This window comes from Malurus melanocephalus, unplaced genomic scaffold, assembly GCF_030028575.1.
Source record: "Malurus melanocephalus ecotype Western Australia unplaced genomic scaffold, MMel_1.1 scaffold_11, whole genome shotgun sequence".
In the NCBI taxonomy this organism is placed as follows: Eukaryota; Metazoa; Chordata; class Aves; order Passeriformes; family Maluridae; genus Malurus; species Malurus melanocephalus.
Window position 1 is genome coordinate 1,491,315 of NW_026623243.1, and position 22,852 is coordinate 1,514,166.

General features: G+C 38.2%; 1 protein-coding gene across 1 annotated transcript in view; it reads right to left on the reverse strand.

Annotated features, from left to right (window-relative positions):
* Window positions 1-1,278: 1,278 nt before the first annotated feature.
* The window catches only part of ATP6AP1 (ATPase H+ transporting accessory protein 1), a 42,723-nt gene continuing 21,149 nt past the window's right edge, over window positions 1,279-22,852 (reverse strand). The window contains exons 7-10 of the mRNA XM_057378561.1: window positions 14,350-14,588; window positions 13,700-13,753; window positions 6,804-7,041; window positions 1,279-2,650 (exon numbers count right to left, since the gene is read on the reverse strand). Of these exons, the coding sequence (XP_057234544.1) occupies window positions 2,441-2,650; window positions 6,804-7,041; window positions 13,700-13,753; window positions 14,350-14,588 (741 nt within the window). The 3' untranslated portion in view covers window positions 1,279-2,440. The remainder of the gene's footprint in view (window positions 2,651-6,803; window positions 7,042-13,699; window positions 13,754-14,349; window positions 14,589-22,852) is intronic.

The following is a 22,852-nucleotide window of genomic DNA, read 5'->3' on the forward strand; positions in this document are numbered from 1 at the left end:
CAGAGAGCAGTTCCTTTCTATGACAGACCAGCCACTGTCCCAGAGCCTTGTCCACCCAGCCCCCAGGACAGCCAGAGCTGTGGATGGTTCCTTCCTTTTCCTGATGTGTTTCCCAGCACAGACATCTCAAGGATAACCTTGTGGTTTGATCTTTCCCTACAAAGATATCCCATGTCACTATAGAAACAGGCCCCACAGGCCCTACTTGCCAAAGCCTGGTATTGCTGTGAGAGAAGGCAGAAATAAAAAGCTTTTCTCTGTTAAAAATGCCTTCACCTTCACCCTGGAATGTGTAATAGCAAACATAGCAAACAGCTCTTCTGAAAGAGGCTTATCTTTTCCTCATGATACAGTCAATACAAGACTGTTTCCCTCTTCTCCAGAGCTCATCCCAGGCAAGCAAGAGAGGATATAAACCTTCCCAGGACACTGTGAGCTCTAGGAGAGCCCACAGGCTCAGGAGGAGGCTGGACAAAGTCATGGGTCACAGCTCTACCCAGAGTTAATAAATACAAAGGCAACACTTCTGGGTGATGAAGCACCTGAGCTAAATGAGAATGGAGAAYGGGAGAACATCTGCAGGGAGCACTACCAGATGCTCACCACACCTAAAACACTGCTGGAAATGAATCCTAAGCCAGGTGGCCTGGTAAAGCTGTTGTTCAATTCTTTTTCTCACCACTGTTGAACAAAATCTGTTCCAAATTTTACTGAAGCTAGTTAAGTCCTAAGTCTTCTACAAACCACATCCTTTGCAACAGCCTTTCTGTCTTCTAGCRATCATTTACATGACTATTATGTCAATTTTCAGTTGTCACATTCCTGCGACTTGCTTTGAAGGGAGAATTAATAAAACAAGTCCAGTTGTCTCCCGGCAACTAATTTGTGCAAAGAAAATATGCCTTTCGAACACAGAGGTTTTATGTAGATCAAATGCATTCTTTGTTCTGAGGTTCTGAAAATCATTTGGGAAAAATATTACAGTACAGGAGATACCTCTGCTAGTTATATGACACTTTCCTTTTGTTTTTCAGGTCAGGATTGAATGATTCAGAAGGAATAGCTTCAAATAGCATTTAATTTACTTTCTGGACTGAATAATGAAAGTGTGAAACTCAGAAATGATGGGTCAAAACTGTTGTCTGTCTAGTTAAATAGTTGATTCCAACTGTCTTTCCTCARTATCGTACTATGACATGGATCAAGATCAAAAAAGTTCCAATTTTTCTCATTTCCCAAATGTAATTTTGTCAAAATTATATTTTTTTTTATTTTGCAACTATTAATTGAACATGCACAGTCATAAGAAAACATTCCAGAACAAAGAATAAGTCTTACTTTTACCCATTTTTTCACCATTTTACCATTGCTCTTTTACTGTTTCCTAATTCTTAATAAAATTTAGTAATTGACTCCATAATCAGATTACCCAATTAGAAGATGCAGTGTTTCTATTAATTTCAGAAGAATACAGCATACTGTGAATGTTTTCAGGCTTCAAGGAGCTCTAAGATGACCATAAAAAGCTCAGACTTAAACAGTTCATTAGCACAGTGCTTCTTTTTTTGGTATGAACTTCATAACATCTCCAAAGATGCCAGGAAAATGGAAGAGGCTAAGAAAACTACCTCATCCCTATGAAGGTGCTGTCTGCACTGGCACATTGAATCGTAAYAGGTTCTGAACTTGAGAAGTTGCATTCATTGCCATGACACCAAATCTAATTTCATGATCAGTTTGGACAAGGATTGATCTTCCCTAGAATCCCATCAGTTCTCCATGGCTAAAACAAACACAAATCAGTGTTACTCAGTGTAATTCTCACAGGCATAAAATAACCTGTGAGTGGATTGAGCTAAATCTTCACCTACCCATTCTCCTTTGTGATACCACACCTGAAAAAGTGATATATTTTAAAAAAACTTCTCAGGACATTTATTTAGTGACTTACACTTTATTAGTTCTGTACATTTCTGGAACTTTTACTCAAGAGAAAAAAATTACAAGGCACAGTTAAAATTTCTTAAGATGCATCATCATCATGACCTACTTACTAAAGAGCCTTCAGAGAGACCAGTATTTTCAAYATATAGTTTCCCTTCAAATATTTTATCCTTCCCAATAATTTATGTTGTGGTATGTTTTCTTTGCCCATAAAAGTTAATCCTAAAGCAGGTTTTAATGGTCTAATAGCCAGAGAGAGTAAAAACCTCTGCAGTCTCACTTCAGGATTTTAACACAAAAAGCTGTCAACAAGTGATCATAATAACAAGTAGAATTACTAATGCTGCCAAGCATGAAGATCATTTTTATATGTAGTTTAATTATCTCTTTCTCCCATGGTATCTTTTTAGGTCATACATATTATGATGTAAAAAGGTTATAAAAATCATAAACATCAGACCAGGAAAAGCCACAGTGGCATCAATTCAATCCATGGCTATTCTGTCTGAGGAACTGACAGAGCTGGACCTTTGGGATCATCAAATCTGCTGTTTGTTGTGAGCTGCATGATCATGTGRATGCCATAGGTCAGGATCCACACTAAGATTATAGCTGTTACCAAGCCCATCCAGATTCCAGGAGTGAAGAAACCTGTACAGTCACTTGCATAGGAAAACTGGTTGTTTATAACATTGAAGCCTTGAATCTGAAAATGAAGAAAGGTAGATAGGTGAGTGCAATTAAGTACAGGGTGTAGTCCCTACTTTCAGGATACACGCGGTAATTACAACAAACCACGCCTTTTAACTATCAATCGTACTCTTCCCATTAAAAAAAAGAACGAGAACAAAATCCTCTGCAAAACAATTTTCCAGCTCTCCTTTTCACCCAGGAAATTAAAGATGCAGAATACATTTCTTCGGTAAGTAGGTTTCCCAGTTCAGAAATCTGTATTACTTTTAGAAGTCCCAGAAGTGACATGTGATCAGTATTCTGCATTCATTGTATTCTGATCAGTATTCTGTATTCACATAATCAGTATATCAGTATTCATTGATCATCAGCTCAATGACCACTTCAGAACCAAGAAGCTCAAAGCACTCAAAGGCATGAGAGTTAAGGCTGCCCGGATCATGAGATTTGTTGAAATAGTCTGAGAGTTTTAGCTAATAACTCCTTGACAAACAAAACTCCTGGAACCTACTTTAAAATGCATCTAATAAAGATGACCTTTTCACGGCTGAGTTTTAGTGAAAGTTCAAGGAGAAAAAAGTTGTGAAAGCTTTCCTCCTCCCTCTTTAGACATCAAAGACTCAAAACAGAAGGGAAGGATTGTTTTATTGAGATATGGAATATGTGTTTTCTATTATTTTATGAAACCTATATAAACTTTTCTAGCAGTTTGAAAAGTTTGTAATATCTCTGATTTGACTGAATTCTCAATGTTTGCTATTGACTGACCTCCTGCCATATTATTCTCCTCAGAAAATTTGGAAATACATTCTCTGCCTAGTCACCAGTTGTACAAAAATATCAGAAAACAATGCCTTTGAGACCACTAACTTTCTAGAAATTTTGTTCAAACGAATTGAAGGATTATAAAACTAAAATAATTTTATAAAGATAAATGAAGACTGGGATTCTTACGCATTTACAGAATCTTTGAAATGGGTGTGTCAGGAAAGCACCAAATATCATAAACCCAGTGGTAAAGAAACATGTTAAAAACTGCTACTTTGTATAAAATATTATCAAATAAAATTTTAAAATAATTATTGTACTATAATCACTTCTCTCACCAGGCAATAAGCATGAAAGCAGAAATTCATTATTTTTTACTTCTATGTGTTCCCACACCATGATTATTCTATTATTTATAATAACATAAATGGACAGCTTGAGTTTATTCATGGTAATAAAAGAGTTTGTAATTCCTAGGAATGCAAYTGGTAAAAACTGACCAAATCAGTGGCTTGCACACCATGTCACACCAGTAACTCTGGGTTTGCATTCACTCATGGCTCAGGTGCCTGAAGGTAATGTTAACATAATACGTGTGTTATGAGCAATGTCTGCACCTTCCAGAATGCTGATTAATAAAACTATTATTAAGCAAAAAACTAAGGGCACTTTAGATAATGTGGAGGTGAAAACAATTTTAGCAATTCAACCTTTTCTAGGCCTCTTAGAACAATCTTTTCCAAGACAGATCATAGTAGTCAACTAGCAAAAACTGTCTGCTTTCACCAAAGGTACTCAGACTTCTGATTAAAGCAGGATTAGTGAAAACAAGCTGTCGGCCTGGACAACTGTTTGCACAGTTTTAGAGAATACATGTGATTGCAAAAGCCTTTGCTTGTTAAGCCACTACTTTGGCCACAAGTGAGAATGTGAATAGGGGTCATGAAATGTAGCCTGAAAGACTTACTGGCAATAAAACCATAAAGCAGGTGATAATTTATGCTATTTGCACTCAAAAAAGTGGATTGGAATTCTGGAAAACAATACAAACTTCTTACCACATTTACAATGACTCTCTAAAGTATTTAACAGGTATATTCAATGTAGAAGGGCTTTCCCACTCCTGATTTAAAGCCAGAAATACTGAAACTTATTATTTCAATTCTAGTGGTCTTTTTTTTTTTTAACAGCATTATGCTTATTGAACCATCAAGGTGAAAGATTCAATTGTACATTTTTAAAATGTTATCTCTACTTTAAGCAGGAGATTAAGAATATGCAGGGTTATTTTACTGTTTTTCTGAAGCGTCATCATTTCTGTGGGGGTGTTAGATCCCAGGCAGGAGATAAAAATGAGACTCTCAGCAGTATATATAGAAAAGTTAAAAATACTTACATGTGGTTCTCTAATTTTTATGAATGCAAAGGCCTTTCATGCAGAGGCCTCTGTACTGTGGAAGTTTTAATTTTAGTGTTTGGATCAGTCATTTGTCTTAGTTTACAAAGCTGTATTTACTGTTAATTTTTAAATTTTTTTGAATTGAGATTTTTCATCATATGACCTTTGACAAAAACTTCAAGCAAAATATGTGGGTTTTATGGCTCTTAAGTGCACACTATTGCTGTGATTCTGCTCTGAGTACCCAGCATTGCAAAGTGCAACTGTGCCAGTGAGATTGGCATTGGATCCTGGTTTCTAATTCATTGCATAACACTGACATGAAAATCATGTTCCTCAATTTCAGTAACAAGATTTTGCGCTGGCTTCAACTACTGAGCACCTCCCACCTGTTTTTTTCACCCTGCAAGGGAATTTGTGTGTTTCTAAATTTTATGCAATAACAAAGACTGATACTGAKATCACCTTTCAGTATGTATCTGAGGAAGACACCTGGAAAAGTATGGTTTAGTTCTGATAGAACTTGGAAACRAGCCCAGAATGACTTTCTGTTTTTTCATGCAACAGAAAAAAATCAGAACAGGAGTTTTCAGGTTTTCTTCTATGTTTAGGACCTGATCAGAGAAAAAACCCTTTCTCAAGAGGAATTGGAAGTTCTGTTGTCTGAACAGTGGGAGCAGCTGCTGTTCCAAATCAATAAGGAAGGTGGGAAACTACATCTAGCCTTCATTAAGTTCACAATGAAAGGATGCCTACTAAGGCAGGAGCAGGGCCTACTTAAGTTTTAAGAAGGTGGTAATATCATTGCATATAGAAATTCGAGGAAAAGACAGATGGGAAGTGAACACTTTGTAATTTCACAGGTTATGTCCTTTCATATCTTAGTGATGCAAAAGCCTAACTCCAAAGAGTTGCCTAGGCAAAGCACAATTGCATGAACCGTGGTATTTTCAGGCATTTACATAAAAAACACCAACATAAGGAACCTTCACACCTTTGGTATATATTACAACATTGTTTCTCAAAAAATGACGATATTGAAATTTGTGGAAAATAAATCTAAGCACTAGTGCTCTTTCTTTRAGATTACCATTGTTTAAGTAGAAATGTCAAGTCTGGAGTCAGATTGYTGACGTTTGGTTTGTTATCAAAATTATAAATACAATTATATCAGCATTTCTGTCCAGTTATCATGGGATTAGCTCATGTTTGACAAACAGAGCACAGTTTGGAATTATTCCTGTTATTTTCATAATCTCTTTCATCAAAGAGGTCCCTTAGTACAATATTGTTTTAATATATAAATGTTGTTATACTTCTTTTAAGTCAAGAACAAAGCTCAAAATAGTAAAGGTGTAATCTATACCTCACATGTGTAGTCTGTACTACTTTAATAAATATGCAGAAAAGCTATRTGTCATTCAAAGAAAGCCATCTCTTTCCTCCTACACCATGGAGGACTGAGTACTGCTCCTGAGTGAAGTCCATGGCAAACCTCCCATTAAATCATGCTCTGGTCTTTGTTTCTATCTGCAGGAATACAGACAGTGTACGCCACTGAAAACAGCAGCCACACTAAGCTGTACTTTCCTAGGTAAACAAAGTGGCAAGAAATCAAATAAAACCAAAGTAAGCAGCATAAAGCCACCCAGCTAAGAGGCTCCTGTTTCCAAGAGCAGCCCAATTCATTAAACAGGCATGAGGACTTAGTCATTCTTGGCCTGATTAGGCACATTTGGTTTAATTGATTTTTCTTTTTTGTGGACAACTTCATAGTTTTGTTTTTCAAAGCTGTGCTTTCATGTTCTCCTTGTACAGCAATCGGCATCTTTTTTACCCCTCTATTGAAGAGCTCACCTAGGGGAGAGAACAGCTTTTMTTTTACAGTTTCCCTTAGGCAGAAATGAATATAAGGACATTATGAATGTGTGCCATCCAGCACCTAAAATAACAAGTAATAGTTCTTGGAGCTATCTCTGAAATGCCAATGAATACTCACTTGCAACTTGGAAATGAAAACCTCCCAGTTTCCTGCCTCACTGTTGGATGGAACCAGCCTTGCAGGATAGAGATTGCTTGTTCCCACCAGCTGACAGTGAAATGAATACTCTGCAGGAGCAGAGATGGCAGAAACATTAAATTTAGCAAACTTGTTTCCATCTTGTACRATCTCAACTGAATCTAAAGTGGACCAATTTCTAGCCGAGACTTCATAGAACTTGTTGGTCATTAAAAACCTAGGAACACAACAGAGGAGAAAAAAAAAGTCAAAAGGTTAGAAGGAAAAAATTAACATACATTTTAAAAAGTACTGGTGGCAGATAAAGATTCACTATTGCTGTCTGAAAACATCACAGCTGATGATGATATGGCCTCCCATTAAGATTGTTCACAAGTGAAGAGATTATGTGGATGTGTTTACTATTTTCTTAGAGTTTCACCTCACAAGCAGAGCTTCCTATTGCTGTGGCAGGCAAGAAGCAAATGCAATTTCTTTCTTCAAGGGCCTCTGCCAGTGTCGTATTTCATCAGTTACCAACAGTTTATAATCAGTGGGAAGAAGCTGAGAAAACATCAGTAAGCCTGCAGTGACTTTGAATAAATATTTTACGGGATTTTTGGAAAATTGCTTTTCTGATAGGTACAGGCATGATAGCCATTCTAATTTATCATTGCAATTCTTTCTTGGTTCAAATGCCTAAATGGAAATTTCTTTTGCAAAGGTCTGAATTTGACACAGAAGACAGTTTTCTCTCACTGGAGGGTAGGGAGGGATTGTCAGCTTTAGTTTCGCAATTTGAAATAGGCTAGGCACAAAAAAGTATTTTCTTATTTTGAAAGCATCTGTGTATGTGTGGTATTGCAGCAGTTTCCTGCAGTTTATAATAATGGAATTTATTTGTATGTTACTACCAACACAATCTSAATAGCTCCCAACAGAAATAATTGAAAACATCCAGAAGTACATCCTGATCCTTTGCTAAGATTGGGACTATGTGCTAACCTTTACCACTTTTTATACAGTTACTTTTAGGCATTCAAGCCATTTCATAAGGAAATTATAAAGTTTCTACTCAGTGTTCATTGTTTAATACTTTAACCCTATTTTGTCTATGCATGTGCTGATGATTTCTTTTGATTATAGGTAACTACGAAGGATTTAGAAGAGAAATCTATTTAGCAATAAATGAGACTTGCTACAAAATGAAATAGTCTAATATGTCTATCCACAATGGATAACGCTGTATGTTGACTTTAAAACTTGAAGTAATAACTTCATGCAATTATAATTGGTTTGAAAAAATACTGTAGTCATCTTAAATGTGGCACATCATAGGCTATTTTTTGTTATATAGGGTATTTGTATAGAAAGAGAATTATTGTCTCTGTAGACTATTACTTGTTTGTTCAAATTAGTTACTTTCAATATTGTGGCCTCCACACAACATAGAATCGAACCACAAATGATGCTTTAAAAAATTATTAATAATCTGTGGCTTTTGATTCATATAACTTCAGGAACCTCAAGAGTTTCAAAATGCTCAGAAGGAGCTCCAGAACTCGGTGTCACTGAAGTGAGAAAAGAACGTTTTGTCTCATGGCATTCCTTATGTTTTAAGCCAGAACAGTTCTATCCATAAAACATTCAGCTGCAAGCATCAGTGAAAAAGAAAAAAAATACCGAATTCTATCCAGTACACATTCACAAATATTTATGGAAAAGATTCTATTCTTGTACAGTTACAAAATTAAAGCCTTGATATCATTGCTAAAAGAGAGGAACCTTTTCCTCAGGTTGCACTTTGTACAGTGCAATCTGAACAGAATTTCCATGGTGTCCCAGTAGCAATGCTAAAGGCACTAGCTGAAAGCCAATTATAAACCCAGAGAAGCTTACATGTTTATGCCAGCCACAGAGGCTGGGTGTGGTCTGTACTGTGAAGATGAGAAAAGTGGTGAAGAAGGAAATTCCTTGTGAACTGACCGTATGAACAAAACRTTTTGTAAGGCCATGTATGTGAGTACAGTCTAAAGTGATTTCCAGGACAATGCTGTCTCTTCACATTACACCAAAGACTAAAATGTTGTTGACATAATTTGCAGATTTATGAGAATTAATATTCTAATTAGTTAACTATTTGAGCACAGTTAATCTACTAATACAGGTCCTTATCCTTAGCATTTTTCCAAACAACTAACAGTGACTAGCCAACAAGCACACACTTCACTGATAACTGATGAAACTATTATTCATTAAATGACAAGAAAAAAAGACATTCCAACACAAAGATCTATTGGATTTGTTCACTTACCATTTTCTCAGATGAGTAGATRGCAAATAAAAAGAGCACATTATAGCAAATCAATGGTAAAGAGCAGAGAGAGAACAAAGATTTTTTCTGCAGAACAGAAAGTACCTTGGCTTTTTAAGGAAACTTTATGTTCATGTTAAACATTAGAGACAATTATGTACATTAGAGACATTATGTACTTTATGTATGGTGGAACAAAAAATTCCTGGTCATGGGCCAGGCTCCCTTTGTGCCAGATAACTGTATGAACTCTGAGTGYCACCACCACTGATCATGTCTCATGTAGCTAATCATTACAAGCACAGACATTTCTGAAGCAGAAGAAAGCTAGAATTACTGTTTCAAAGCAAAACAGTTAAGCAAAAGACTTGAAAACATGGGGTTTTTGGGGCAGGTCTATTCTATTCATTGAGCAAAAATAAGTCAAGTATGTACCAATGGAAGCATGGAAAATATTAATACTCTGCACTTCTATTCACTTAGACACTTTTTCCCAGRGAATATGACAGACAAATGCTTGAACAGCTGGATGCCATCAGTTTATGGGAGAGCTGAGATGATGCTTCTTCCAGCAAAGAGCCACTGCCCACTGCTTCCACTCCTGCTGCTGCAGCAGCTCACTTTTCCAGCCCTATCACAAACACACTCTACAACCACTCCCTAACAGCTCACCTGGCAGTGGCAAGTGCGGGAGGATGAGTGAGAATGCAGCTCTGGCTGGAGRGAGGGAGAGGGAGGTGACAGCTGTGTGCACAGGATGAAGCAGCACTCGCAGCTGCTGGTGGAGGTGGGACCAGCTGCTCGCTACGTGGGCAGGGACTGCCCGTGATAAGGGGGTARGCTCAGGATCTTGCTCATGCTGCTGAAGTTAGAGCCTCTTTTATTGATGAATAAACTGAGCTACTCAAACATGGTCCTCTCTGGAGTCACTTTCTGTCTCCAAGATGTTCTCTCCTGCACTTAAGTAAATGGGCTTTACAGAGGAAAACAGCAGCTGTGGCTCTCAGCTCTGTTCCTTCCCATCTGTTTGCCCTGCTTGTGTCCTGTTTGTAAAGGCAGATCATAATCTTACCAAGGTGTAATCTTGAGCAAAAAATGTAATCAGAATGAACCAGAAGGGGACTACAGAGGTTGCAATGCATCTCTGTGGATTTTAGAAGCCCTTGACAAAAGTCATGCTGAGATATACAAGGTGAATAAAGTGTCAGTGAATCACAAAAAAAGTCAATGGCTCGTTCTGGTTCTGTTCCATATATCTTTTTGTTTGCATTATATAGCATGCAATATTGCATTATGRTAGCTAACAGAGGCCTAAAACGACACCCTTGTCCCATAAATCAAGTGACCAATACAACAGAAAACTRCAAATAAACAGGTGAGTCTTTAGAACTATTTTTAATTTATAAGGCTCTGAGGTGTTACATGTTGATACCAGCCATCAGCCAGACACCCATTTAACTGTTTGCTCACTCCCCACCCTCAACAAGACAGGGGGGAGAATAGAAAGAGCAAAAATGAGGAAACTTGTGGGTCAAGGTAAAGACAGTTTAATAAGTTAAGGAAAGAGGGGGAAAAGCAGTACAGAAACAGTCACTCTCTTCCTCCCACAAATAGGTCAATGCATAATGAAGGTCCAAGAAATTATTACCCTGGGAGCTGCTCCCTACATTCTTCCTCTATTCCATTTTATATTTCTAAGCACCTGTGTCATACATAAAAATTAATCAATTTAGACTTATCTGTGTTTAAATGCCCTGAGGGTCTATTAAAAACACATGGCTCAGTGGAATAAATCAAATTCTCCTGCAAAACACAGCCAACCTATGCTACTCTTACTTGCTGGGCATGACAACATCCAGGACCTTACCTGAACTCTCTTTTCAATTCCTCACCTACTGTGGAACCTGAGTTTCTTATTCCAGCTTCAAGGGCTGTTTATGCATTTTGGTATTTAGTTATAATGTGTTCAAGTAGAAGCACAGGTCAAGAAAAACTTTGTGAGTATTTCTGCCTTTACTACAACAGGCTCAAAGGACAAAAAAATTTTCCTGAAAAAGAAAGAAAACATGAACCATTCACCTTTTGTACTGACATTTTCCTTTTAAATCACAGTTAGTTTGTCTGCAGAGTTGCTTCAAATTTCTTCTCTCCAGATGCAACTCAGATTAATGACCACATTAAAGTTTTCATCCAATAACTAATTAAAACTGTAAGTTTTTAACAGATTACTAAACATAAATCTAAATATTCCTCACTAAGTGCATGTGTRCACTAACATCACATTTGATCTTCTGCCTGCTGCAGCAAACAGAATGTTAAATGAATGTTTCAATTGCCAAAGGATTTTTTTTCTACAGTAGTGTCTCAAGGTTTGCAATTTGTTATTGTACATTTAAGTGAAGTCTGTTGACTGCTGAAGAAAACAACACCTTTAAGATCAAGCAGTTAATGAGTTTTGAAGCACAATGACATGCTCCATAAGATGCTTTGTGATTCCTATGATTTTCTTGGAACTGCAATTTCACTAGAAAGGATGACAGTATGCTGAGGATAGTCATATTCAGGACAAATGTAGAAAACAACCAGAATCATTCATACAGAAAGAGATTACAGCAGACCAGCTAAGACATGCYAGGATGAGCAAAGAATGAGAATCAGAGTAGTTTTGGGGAGTCTGTCTTTATGAGAGTGAGACAGGAGCACTAAAGAGCAGGCAGAAAAACATCAGGGCAGCACCAGAGAAAGTGATATTTTGGGACTTGTAGTAAAGGAGAAATACAACTTTGGCAGAGTCTTGGTTTGAGATCAGTATTTTTTAATGCGATCCAAGGAAAATATTTCCTTAATTCCCCATGACGTTTAAGAAAATACATGTCCCTTTGACAATTTACATTATTGGGAACAAGGCATTCTCGACACCATCACCAAGACAAGTCTCAGGGAATTGATACACAGCTAACTACAATTGTCAAAAGGTAAAAATACTATACTAACAGCAATCTTATCTGTACACAATGTTCCTTCACAAAGCTCTAGATGCTTGAGGGAGAAGGCAGATGCTAAATAACCATGTATGTCTGGTTTTTTGCCACCTGTTACAATCTCTGACAATGTCTGCAAGTGTCTCTATGCACTCTGAGTACACTCCAAACACATCACTGACTCTCCTCAACACAAATTCTTTTACCTGAATGCAGAACATCCTTCTGTCTCAGTGTAAATAATGGTATTTATTCATTTGAGCATTCATCTGGACAGGCTGGATCGATGGCCAAGGCCAAGTGCAGGAGGTTCARAAGGTGAAGGGCTGGGTCCTGCAGCTGGGTCACAACAACCCCAGGCAGCGCTACAGACTGGGGACAGAGTGGCTGGAAAAGGGCCCAGGGAAAAAGATCCTGGGGGTGGTGGTGACAGAGGCTGAACACGAGCCAGCTGTGCCCAGGTGGCCAAGAAGGCCAATGGCATCCTGGCCTGGATCAGCAATGGTGTGGCCAGCAGGACCAGGGYAGTGATTGTCCTGCTGTACTTGGCACTGGTGAGGCTGCAYCTCAAATCCTGTTCTGGGCCCCTCACTGCAAGAAAGACATTGAGGGGCTGGGGCAAGTCCAGAGAAGAGCAATCAGGCTGGTGAAGGGGCTGGAGCACAAGACCTCTGGCACAAGGAGTGACTGAGGGAGCTGGGGGTGTTTAGCCAGGAGGAGAGGAACCTTATCACTTCCTACAAGAATGTGACAGGAGGTTGTATTGAGGTAGGGGTTAGTTTCCTCTCCCAAGTAAGAAGGCATGGAATGAGAGGAAATGGCCTCAAATCACACCAGGAGGTTTAGGTTTGATATTWGGCMAAATCTCTTCAGCTAAAGGGGTGCCAAGGCTTTTGGCTGAAGCGGCTCAGTCTCCATCCCTGAAGATATTTAAGAGCTATGTATGTGTGGCACTTAGGACACRGTTTAGTGGTGGACTTGGCAGCACTGGGTTGAAGGTTGGACTCAGTGATCACAGAKGTATTTTCAACAGAAATAATTCTATGATTCTCCCTTTAATTTTTCTTTCCAAGTCTTCCAATTCCCTGGATTTTCTTCCCCCTTGTCATATATGGAAGAAGAAATGTTGTCTTGTCACCACCAATGGAGCAGAAAAGACTTTTTAAGCCTTTTTGCAGCCCTCATTAACCACAAGCTTGCACTAAGAGTGCACTGACAATCCACATCAGGACTCAACACAGCCCTGGCCATGCAGGTAGACTTCAGCCTGTGTAATTTTTTACAAATCACAGTTGGATTTATCTGACAGAGGACTGTGGACAGATCCCATTAGTAAAACAGGAAGCTGAATATACCAGTACCTTACAGTATGGATGTTTGCATACAATATTTTTTCAGAACTTTACCTGAACATATAAATATCTTCTCTGTATAAAGACTATGTCATTGTTTTCCTGCATAGTGACTCCTCAGAAGAGAAAGCAAATCATAAATTCAAAAGTATTTTGAATACTTTGCTCCTCCTCTATTTTTTTTATTCTAGTTTACTATCAGGCATTGTAAGCTACAAAGATCTATTTAAAAAATAAATCATAAGTTACCTTATCTCTAGGCTGCTGATTCCATCCACTGGATTTGTGTATTTTAATGATAGTCTAAGAATAAGAAACAGATTTTTAATGTTAGAGTAGTCAGCTTTAATTAGATCATTGTGACATTTCAATATTTGAGGGAATATTCTAAATCAGTAGGCAATTACAAAAGTCATGTAGCAAAGGTTCAGTACACAGAAAAATATGACTAAATATTTCTAGGCTTTTAATTACCCAAGAGCAGGTGCTTCAAGGTAAAGGAAAACAGAGATCATGTTTCATTAATGTGCTTCCAGCTGAATTACTGCCTCGTAACTGGCAATACTCTCCCTTCAAGGGAATGAAATTATGATCTCATTAATACCAGTGGAGATTTTTGTAATTGTGACATCAGGCACAAGGAAACCTGTTTGGACCAAATATAAACAAACAAGGAAGTAAAGTGCAAAAGAAGAAAAAAATCGTGAAAATAAGAGGCTTCATCTGAACAATTTTTGTGGCTTGACCTAGCTTTTTTTTTCTAAGAATACATTTTTTAAAAAAAATATCTGGATCCTTTAGGAGAAGCAAATTAAAATAGCACTCATTTCACATGGCAATATTTCTCATAGGTTTCAGAATTACAGGTATTATGATATGAAATTTCTTGTGCTACTCACGTTGTGTTGCTGTCTGAGCACTCAGAGGCAGAAATATCCACATTCTGTGTTAAAAATGTTGCATTTGTCAAATCTATTAAGACTGAACTGCTGGCTTTGAGGCTGAAATTACCAGCATAGAAAAGGATGCATGTTTGATTTCCAGTGGTCACATTCAGAGGAGGATATAAGCTGTCTTCTTCCTCAGCAGCCATTAATTGTCTTCTTAATTCTGCCACCATATCAGTTCTTCTTGAAATCTGGAATAACAGCACATTAACAATTTATCCCTTAAGAGTAATTTCAACTGAAAACAAACCTTCACCATTCTGTACCACGAGTATCCATTCTTCCTACATCCTCAATCAACCTCACTATTTTTTATTGTCTGTCTAACTGGTGGTGTGGAGGTTAATGAGGCAATGTTTACCTAATTTCCCATGGCCAGGTGTCCACCAGTGAAAGCAATCACCACTGATACCAGGCTAATGAATGTAAAACCACATTGGTAGTGCTGCCTTAAGATAGGATTCATTAGTGCTAACAGGTAGAATAATTRTTTTTTTTTCATCAGAAGAATATACTGAAAGAAATTAACTTTCTTCCACAATAAAATGATAAGAAAATTTCAACTTGCTAGTTCAGTGACAYCCCTTCCCCTTATGTAACAGCAATAGTTTTTGCAGTCTTCATTTTAACAAGCATGAGAGCAGGCTACTTAACTACAGCAAGATTATTTTTACACTGTCCTGATGGCTTCTGGAAAAAGAAGACCTTTGCTCATTTGGCTGATGTGGTGAAGTACAAGAGACACATATGCTTTTAGGATATTTCCAGGAATTCCATTTAGTAGGTAATGCTTTCAAAAAAGTTGCCCAGGGCATCCTTGGTAAAACAGCCCCACTGACATCAACAGGTSAAGCTGCCTGACCTTATCACAAAACAACTTTTTCCTGTTCTAATCTTACTCCTGCCTTCTCACTCTGTTCATATCTGGGACATTCCACCTATTTTTGAGCCCCACATCAGCCTTACAACTTTGTATTCTACAAGTGCCCTCTACCCTTGTATAACTTCAGGGTACAAGAAATGAAAGGCATTACAAGAGTTGCCAGAAACATAATTACATGGAGCTATTGCAGAGAATGACTTTCAATGGGTTTAAACACAATCAAAGACCATTTTCCWGTCTGAAACAGAGAGGATAATATCTCTTTATAACCTGCCTGTGGAGAGGAGCCCCAGAAGATTTTGCCACCTTAACGGTGCKCTGTAAACACTATTGGCCATCTGTTATTTACAGCTTGTCTTTGCAGGTACATCATTCTATCAATTAAGCAGAATGGGCTGCATTAAAACCCTTTGACTAACTGTTCCAGTGAAGATTGCAATCTTCCCCTCCCATACATGCATACTTTATGAATCTCTTTTTAGTTCAGAGTAGTGCCTTTTCAAATACAAGCATTATTTTAAATGAATACCATCTTCTTTAAAAGAAGAAGGTACAACAAAAGAAAATATTCAACTTTTGATATAAAACTTTTAATCTTTCCTTAGGCTCCCCTGAAATGTAATCATTTTATTTCAAACTGAGAGGAAAAGCTGAAGCCTAAATTATATCCTGTCTAACTATTGACTTGAGTATGTGGGCCCCATGTATCATCTAAAGAGGGCTTTAAAAACCACCTGCTAGCAGCTAAAAACAATGCTACAYTGGATATTGTGATTGGGATAACTTGGGGGATTAGTTTTAAGTACCTTAAAATAAAAAGAAAGCTATTAAAATACAATCATAAGACTACAGCTTTATTTCTGCTGCTCTCTGGGCAGTATTTGCCATGAGGCTCTTACACAGAGATTCCTTTCTCCCTCTGAAAAAAGCATATGAACTAAAAGAGTGTTAACCTGGAAAGAAGGACTTTCAGGGAAAAAGAAATGCACTACTTGGACACAAATAGGCAGACTCATCAGGTCAGTGCAGGGCTCCAAGGCTGCTGTCRGTGGGAAAATGTTGAGTTTGTTGTCTATGGAATGATCTACTCAACACCTGATTCACTGACACCTGACAGGATGCCCCTGTCTYGGAGGGGAAAAGGAACCCTAGCACAGGATCTAGCAGGGCTTCTTCTTTAAAGAAGCTCGGAAGGGGGAAACAAACAAAGGAACAAAACCAGGCTGTCCAGTGAAGAGCAGTGGGATGGCGTGCCAAAACTTAGGGAAAGGAGCACTGATGGGACCCCTCAATCTGCTTCCAACTCAGCATAATCTGTGATTCTGTGAATTAATCATACTAGAAATCAGAAGGACATTTTTAAAAATTTAGTCTTGAGGCTGAAAGGAGGCTCTCTGAAACAGCCCAGCCTGGGACCACGGAGACCTYAGGACAGCAGCTGATCCTTCCAGGMAACCTGCAGTGGGATGTTGAGATCTTCCCCACTATTTCCTGCTTTTTTCTTTAAGGAATATTTTCTTTTTCTTTTGTTGCTGCACAAACATGAGCTTACCAAATTAAAATCATTCTCCCCATGTCATACATTTCATGCTAAACTATAAATTACAAGACACTTCCTTGACAAATGGATTATATTTATGCTGAATTATTGTAAATCAAATTAGATCATTTAGGAACAATTCATAGTGGAAGCATTGCCAATCAGTAAACCATATTAATTCTGTTGTTTAGTGCTCTTCTCCTTCACTTAATCTGAACTGTGGGATGTGTGAGTCACTCTCTTGTTCTCTGAATTTATCAATGGCATTTTTGATCTCAGTCATGCAGTGAACAACTGCAAGACCTGATTAAATAACGTACAGAAAAGAAAGGGTGCCACTTACATTTTCCTAGAGCAGAACAGAATGCTGTACTTACTAACTGAACCTGGAATAGAGGTAGCCTGAACAAAATTCTTCCCTTTGATCTGTTTTTCCTAATTCAGAATCATCTCTCTTGGAGAGGAGAAAGGAAACAGATCTGGCAACATTTTGACACTCCAACATACTAATCTTTTTCAAAGCAAACAGATCTTACATCCAAAATTATTCATTTGTTTTGTTGTAGTTTTTGTTGGCTTTTCCAACACAGAGTGGTTAGAGAAAAGAAAAAAAATTTGGGCCATTTTGTACATTTGAAATTACAATTGAAAACAAATGTAAATCAAATAGTTGTAAACACATATGAGAACAATACAAAATACTGTGAAAATGAAACTTCCATTTGCTGAAATGATGAACAGTAATGAACAACAGATACAGACTACATTTTATATTGATTACAACATGGGATTTTTGAATATCAGTTCAACAGATGATTGCGCCTTCTGTTTCAATCTTGTGTTCCTTGACTTCTAATTGCTGTGTTAAGGTGTGCACATCAAGAACAAGAAAACTGTCCTGGTGGTGCTTGCTGCTCCTTTTCATTTCYAACAGCACAGATTATGCCTCCATCCTCTCTGTGGAACTGCTGCTCATATTGAAGCAGTTGAGGGAAGGGGAAGCTCTTCCTGTACTTTCAAGGAGGGAAGTGAGTAGGCAAAAGAGTTCATTCCCTTTCTTTTTTTAGGTTGTATCTTAGTTTAGTCCCTACCTCCCTACTGCATTGTGCACTACAATTCTCTGTACATACCTGACTTAGATGGCAAATGGTATTTTTTCCAATTTTAGCCATAATATGATAAAATCAGTTGTTAGTATCACAAATCTACATAAGAATCCTAGATTCTACTAAAAAAAAAAGTGCAGTATTAGAACCAGATATTGTTAATTAGCATTGCACAGCATAGCACAAATGAAGAAAAGAACCTGAAAATATTTAGGGAGTGCATGTAGAGACAAGTTCAAAATACATTGTAAAAAGGAGGACAAAGAATCTTTTTGGGTCACGTATGATGGTCTAAACCTTGAAGGGCAAGGTCCCAGGAAGGGAGGGCAAGCACTGTAACTGCTACAATAACACCCCAAAACCACCTTTTATCTAAACTGGATTTTGGGTTTGCTAGATGGAACTGCATCTACATATCATGCACCAGCTCTAATTTTTTTTGACAGGATACCAAAAGAACTGTATGCTTGCCTWTTCTCAATTTGCTTTAACAGGGACCATCAAAATCTCTTTTTTGCAAAGTATCCTTTAAAAGATGACACCAGGAGACCACCATGTTCTCAGTGCAGGGGTTCTGCAGAATGGCAGACCACRCTTCTTTCTGGGGTTTGGCTGTGCCACATCAGAAGTCACTCAGCATTCCCATCCCAGCCAAGTATCAACACACTTCAAATGCTTTTTCTGAAATCACCATTTCATATTCCTTCCCACACAAACAGACMCATTTTCCTCCATAATTTTGGCATCATGGCCTCACTATGGATAGCACCACGAGCACCCCTGCTAAYACATCCATTTTCCTGAAGGATGCTGTATCACGAATCTGTGATGCAGGCAATCTCACTGCTAAAGGTCAGCATTTTGAAAGGCAAGCATTAGAATTTGGTATGACTGTACAACTGTTCTTTGTGGTGTCAAGTTTTCAAAATCACACACGCAGCAAGCAGAAGGAATATATTTGGTTKGACTTATTTCATTCACCTGTCAATGAACGACTGTAGCATAACAGTGTTTTAAGCTGTCAAAATCTAGAACATTAAGCAGAGTTACCAATTATCTCTCATTTTGAAAGTTTTAACTGCTTACATTTTTATTACTTTTAATGTTTTGGGGTTTGKTTTTTTTTCTCTAATTCCCCTCTAGGCTGACTTGTGGCTGCCCCAGCCCTACAAGTGTTTAAGGTGATTGGACAGGATTTAGAGCAATCTGGTCTAGTGGAAGGTGTCKCTGCTCATGGCATGGGGATTGGAAGTGGATGACCTTTAGGGTTTCTTCCAACACTATTTCATGTATTTGTACAGCAACTGTAAGCCTAAACAAGACATCAGAATCAATTTCAATAGYGTGATATTTTTCCCAGAAGAATCCTTCACCTCTATTTCCCATCCTTACTAATACTCTGATGAAGCAGGAGAAAAAGAATGCACAGAATTGCATTAATTATTAGCAATGATTACTATCATTTTAGTGCCTTCCACAACACTCGCCCAMCCTCACTGTCTCATGTTGGTATCTGATGGGTTCCCCTGTTGAACCACGCATGTTTCCACCAGCAACCCAAAAACCTTAGCAGCTGTGACACTCAGCTTGTACCTGGTGCTCTGCATCACTCAGGGTTTTTCACAAAAGCAAGGCTGGGACACAAATGTTCAAACATACATCTTACAGTGAGAGATAATGATCTCACTGCAAAACACTGTGTTCTCTTTCATAATTGACAGAGCTGCTGTGACTTGTGGAGAGCACCCAAGTCATGAGCAAGAACTTGAGGATCTTCTGTTCAAAGAGACAATAAAASTGCAGGATTTGCTATGCTGCTCAGTTCAGTGGCCTGCATAAACACAWTCTGCAGTGCCAGCTCACGTATTTGAGGCCAAACGAACTTCTTCGCAGGCCTGGACTTCAGCAGCACTGGGATGGATAGAAGATCTCTTGACTGTCATTTACAGAGAATGGGACTGCTCTGTRCCACTGACACTGCACAGAGACGAGAGGGAGCAGAGACCAGGCAAGCCACAGAGCAGAGCAGAGCAAGGTGTCCTGATGCAGCACTTGTGACAACCATTCCACTTAAAAGGTGTTAAAATGAGAACAGATGGYACACACAAGCACATCCATAAATGTAACCCCAATTCTCTGAAAAAATGCATATTTCCTGTTATTTTCTTGCTACAAATTTCCATGGATTTTTATGCCAAACTTCTTCATCTAATTTAAGAAAGAGCAGGACTTTATCTGTAAAAATATCCTGATTTTAGAAAGTAAAGCAGAGTATGTATAAGCTGGAATAGCAGCTGGAAGGAGCTACTACACCTAATTTGCCACCTTACATTTCAGTTAGGACAAATAACCCAAACACAATTATTTCAATGAAAACAATATCTTGCTCATTTTCAGAAGTGTTAAAAGTTACTTACAGCTTTTTAGTAAAACAGATTTTTCAAGCAGTATGCAAAAGAGGGAGGAAAAAAAAGTATTAAGAACTTGCATTGTAAAACCGAATTAATCCTGAAAGGAATCTACCAGATGAATCCTTCAAGGAATATTTGCTGATGCCAAWGTCCCCATGTTGAGCGTTATATTTTGGGCCCCATTTCAGGCAGCTCTGCCATGGAGATAAAAGAAACTACAGATTTTACAGAATCATTTTTAGACTGCTAGGGGAATACCCACTTCCAACTAGTTGTTTTCTCCATTTTCTTATGTCCATATGTAGAATTCAAGTTGCTATGGGAGATGTGAAAAAAGATAGAGGAAAGTCTGCTGAAATAAAATGGAACTGATATGCAGTGAGAGTTGGGCAGAGGTTACCTAGGGATCTGGGGGGTCACCTAATTGAAAAATGCAGACAGAAGCCAAAAAGTGTTACTCATAGTGCTGGGAGGGTTGCCAGCACTGTTTGTCCCAGATGTAAGCTAGTCACAGGGAAATTAAAAAATCTGAAGATCCTTAAAATTCTCCTTTCCTCTACTTAATRTTTTGATCCTGCATAACTTTGGAGGACTAATCTGCAAAACTAGCCAATAAATCTAGCAAACTAGATCTCTTCGACAGGGAAGTTATAACATTTTTTTTCCTGAAAATATGTAAAAGGTTTTTAACTTCTACTCTGTTTTCTTGCACTTAATATCCATGTAATTTTTCTGACAGYAGTGTATGTAAGCTAGAAAGTGTATATATATAACTGAAATCCACACCAGAAAGTCCAAAGTTAATCTTAGAAATAATATTCATGCTTTTTTTAAGATTTCCATACCTTTGTTACTCTTGATAAACCTTTCTTTCTCTTACAAGTTTTTCTCAAAATAGATGYGTTTCCACCAAAGCCTAGTTAAACCTTCCAGTTAACACTCCTCAGCCAATATCTTCAACCTCATTTTCATCATTTCCTTCATCTCCTACCTCTCTCCAGCCCATTAATGGAACCAAAATGAGACCAAAGCATGCAGCCTTTCCCAGCAGTAAGGTGGAACTACGACCTCTGTGGCTGCTACTTTTGGATCCTTGTCACGATGCTTTGATATGAAACTTCAGAAAAAAGGAATTTTATAAGGTGAGGCTTATTAGAAAACAAACACCAACTTCCCTCCAGCATTCTTGTGGGATTGCTTTAGCAGCTTTATGCCTATTGCTGTTCCAAGCTTCAATGCCAGGTAATGGCAGGCCTGGCAGGGGATTTGGTTTAACCATGGTCAGTTACTCCTGCTGGAAAKTCAGATTCTGAGAAGAACTGCAGATCAGGAGCAAGGAATATTGCTACAGCCGGAAGGAAGTCATGTATTGGGGATAAGGAAGGAATTCTAAAAGTGAGGAGGCACAGCAGAACCCAACATWCACCTTCCAGTAGTTCTGCTCAACATAAGGCAAGACACCCTCCCAGTTCTGTTGCAGAATTTTGCAARTGATTTGGCTGGAAGCCCCAGAGGAAGAGATATCTAGCTGTTAAAATAACTGAGGTTTAACTTTCATACCAAAAAGTAGAATGAGGCTCTCCTGATTAATTAAATATCAATYTAGGAAATCACTCAATCACTTGGGCTAAACAAGAGATTGCATCTCAGAATAACAGTTGCCGTGCTTCAATAAAATTGTAAACATTGCAGTTTTTATAAAATGGAAAAGACATAACAAGAACAAAATATACCGTGTAATATCAAATTTTATGTCGGGTATCACTTTATGTACAGTTTTTAAAGCAATGCTTCCATCAACAGATTAAAAAATATGCCTGTGGCACTTCGGCAAGAAAGGGACCAGTTTCTCGCCTTTTTTTCTGGTCTGCTAAGGACATATGTCACACAACAACTCAATAACCAAAATTCCTGAGTGAAGCTGGAATTTTCAAAGGTGGCAATTCTACAGCAACCTAACAGGTGAGCATGAGGAAGAAAGTCCATGAGCTTCTCATATGGAGCTTTGCTTTCTCTGTTGGCTGCCTCTTCTGGCTCTTGGCCTTTAGTTAAATAAGTCACATATTACCTTTCACACTCCTGTCCCAGAGAAATGCTATGTCAATATCCCTTCCACTGCCAAGACATGAACTGTGTGAGAGCAAAGGTCCACCCAGCTCACAGCCAGAGCTCCTGATAGTAACTGGCAGCTGAAAGAGGAAAAGGGTAAATACAAACAATACTTGTCCTAAAATGCCCTCTTTGATTTCTGTAATCTTTGGGTTAGAAGCCTTCAGGGCCGAAGGGTGCATTCAAATCAACACATGTAATAGGATCTTCCCATCCATCTTTCCTGTCTTTCTTCCATTACTTTATGTAATCAYTGAAATCTGTGCACTTTCAAATAGTTCACTTTGTTTTTTTAAAGGAATTTGCTGTACCTGAAGTCCTGTGCCATGATCTGAGTGGTTATTGTCATGAATATTTTCCAGAGACAATGAGTAATTACTTCCTGTTCCACCTGTCCATGTAACTG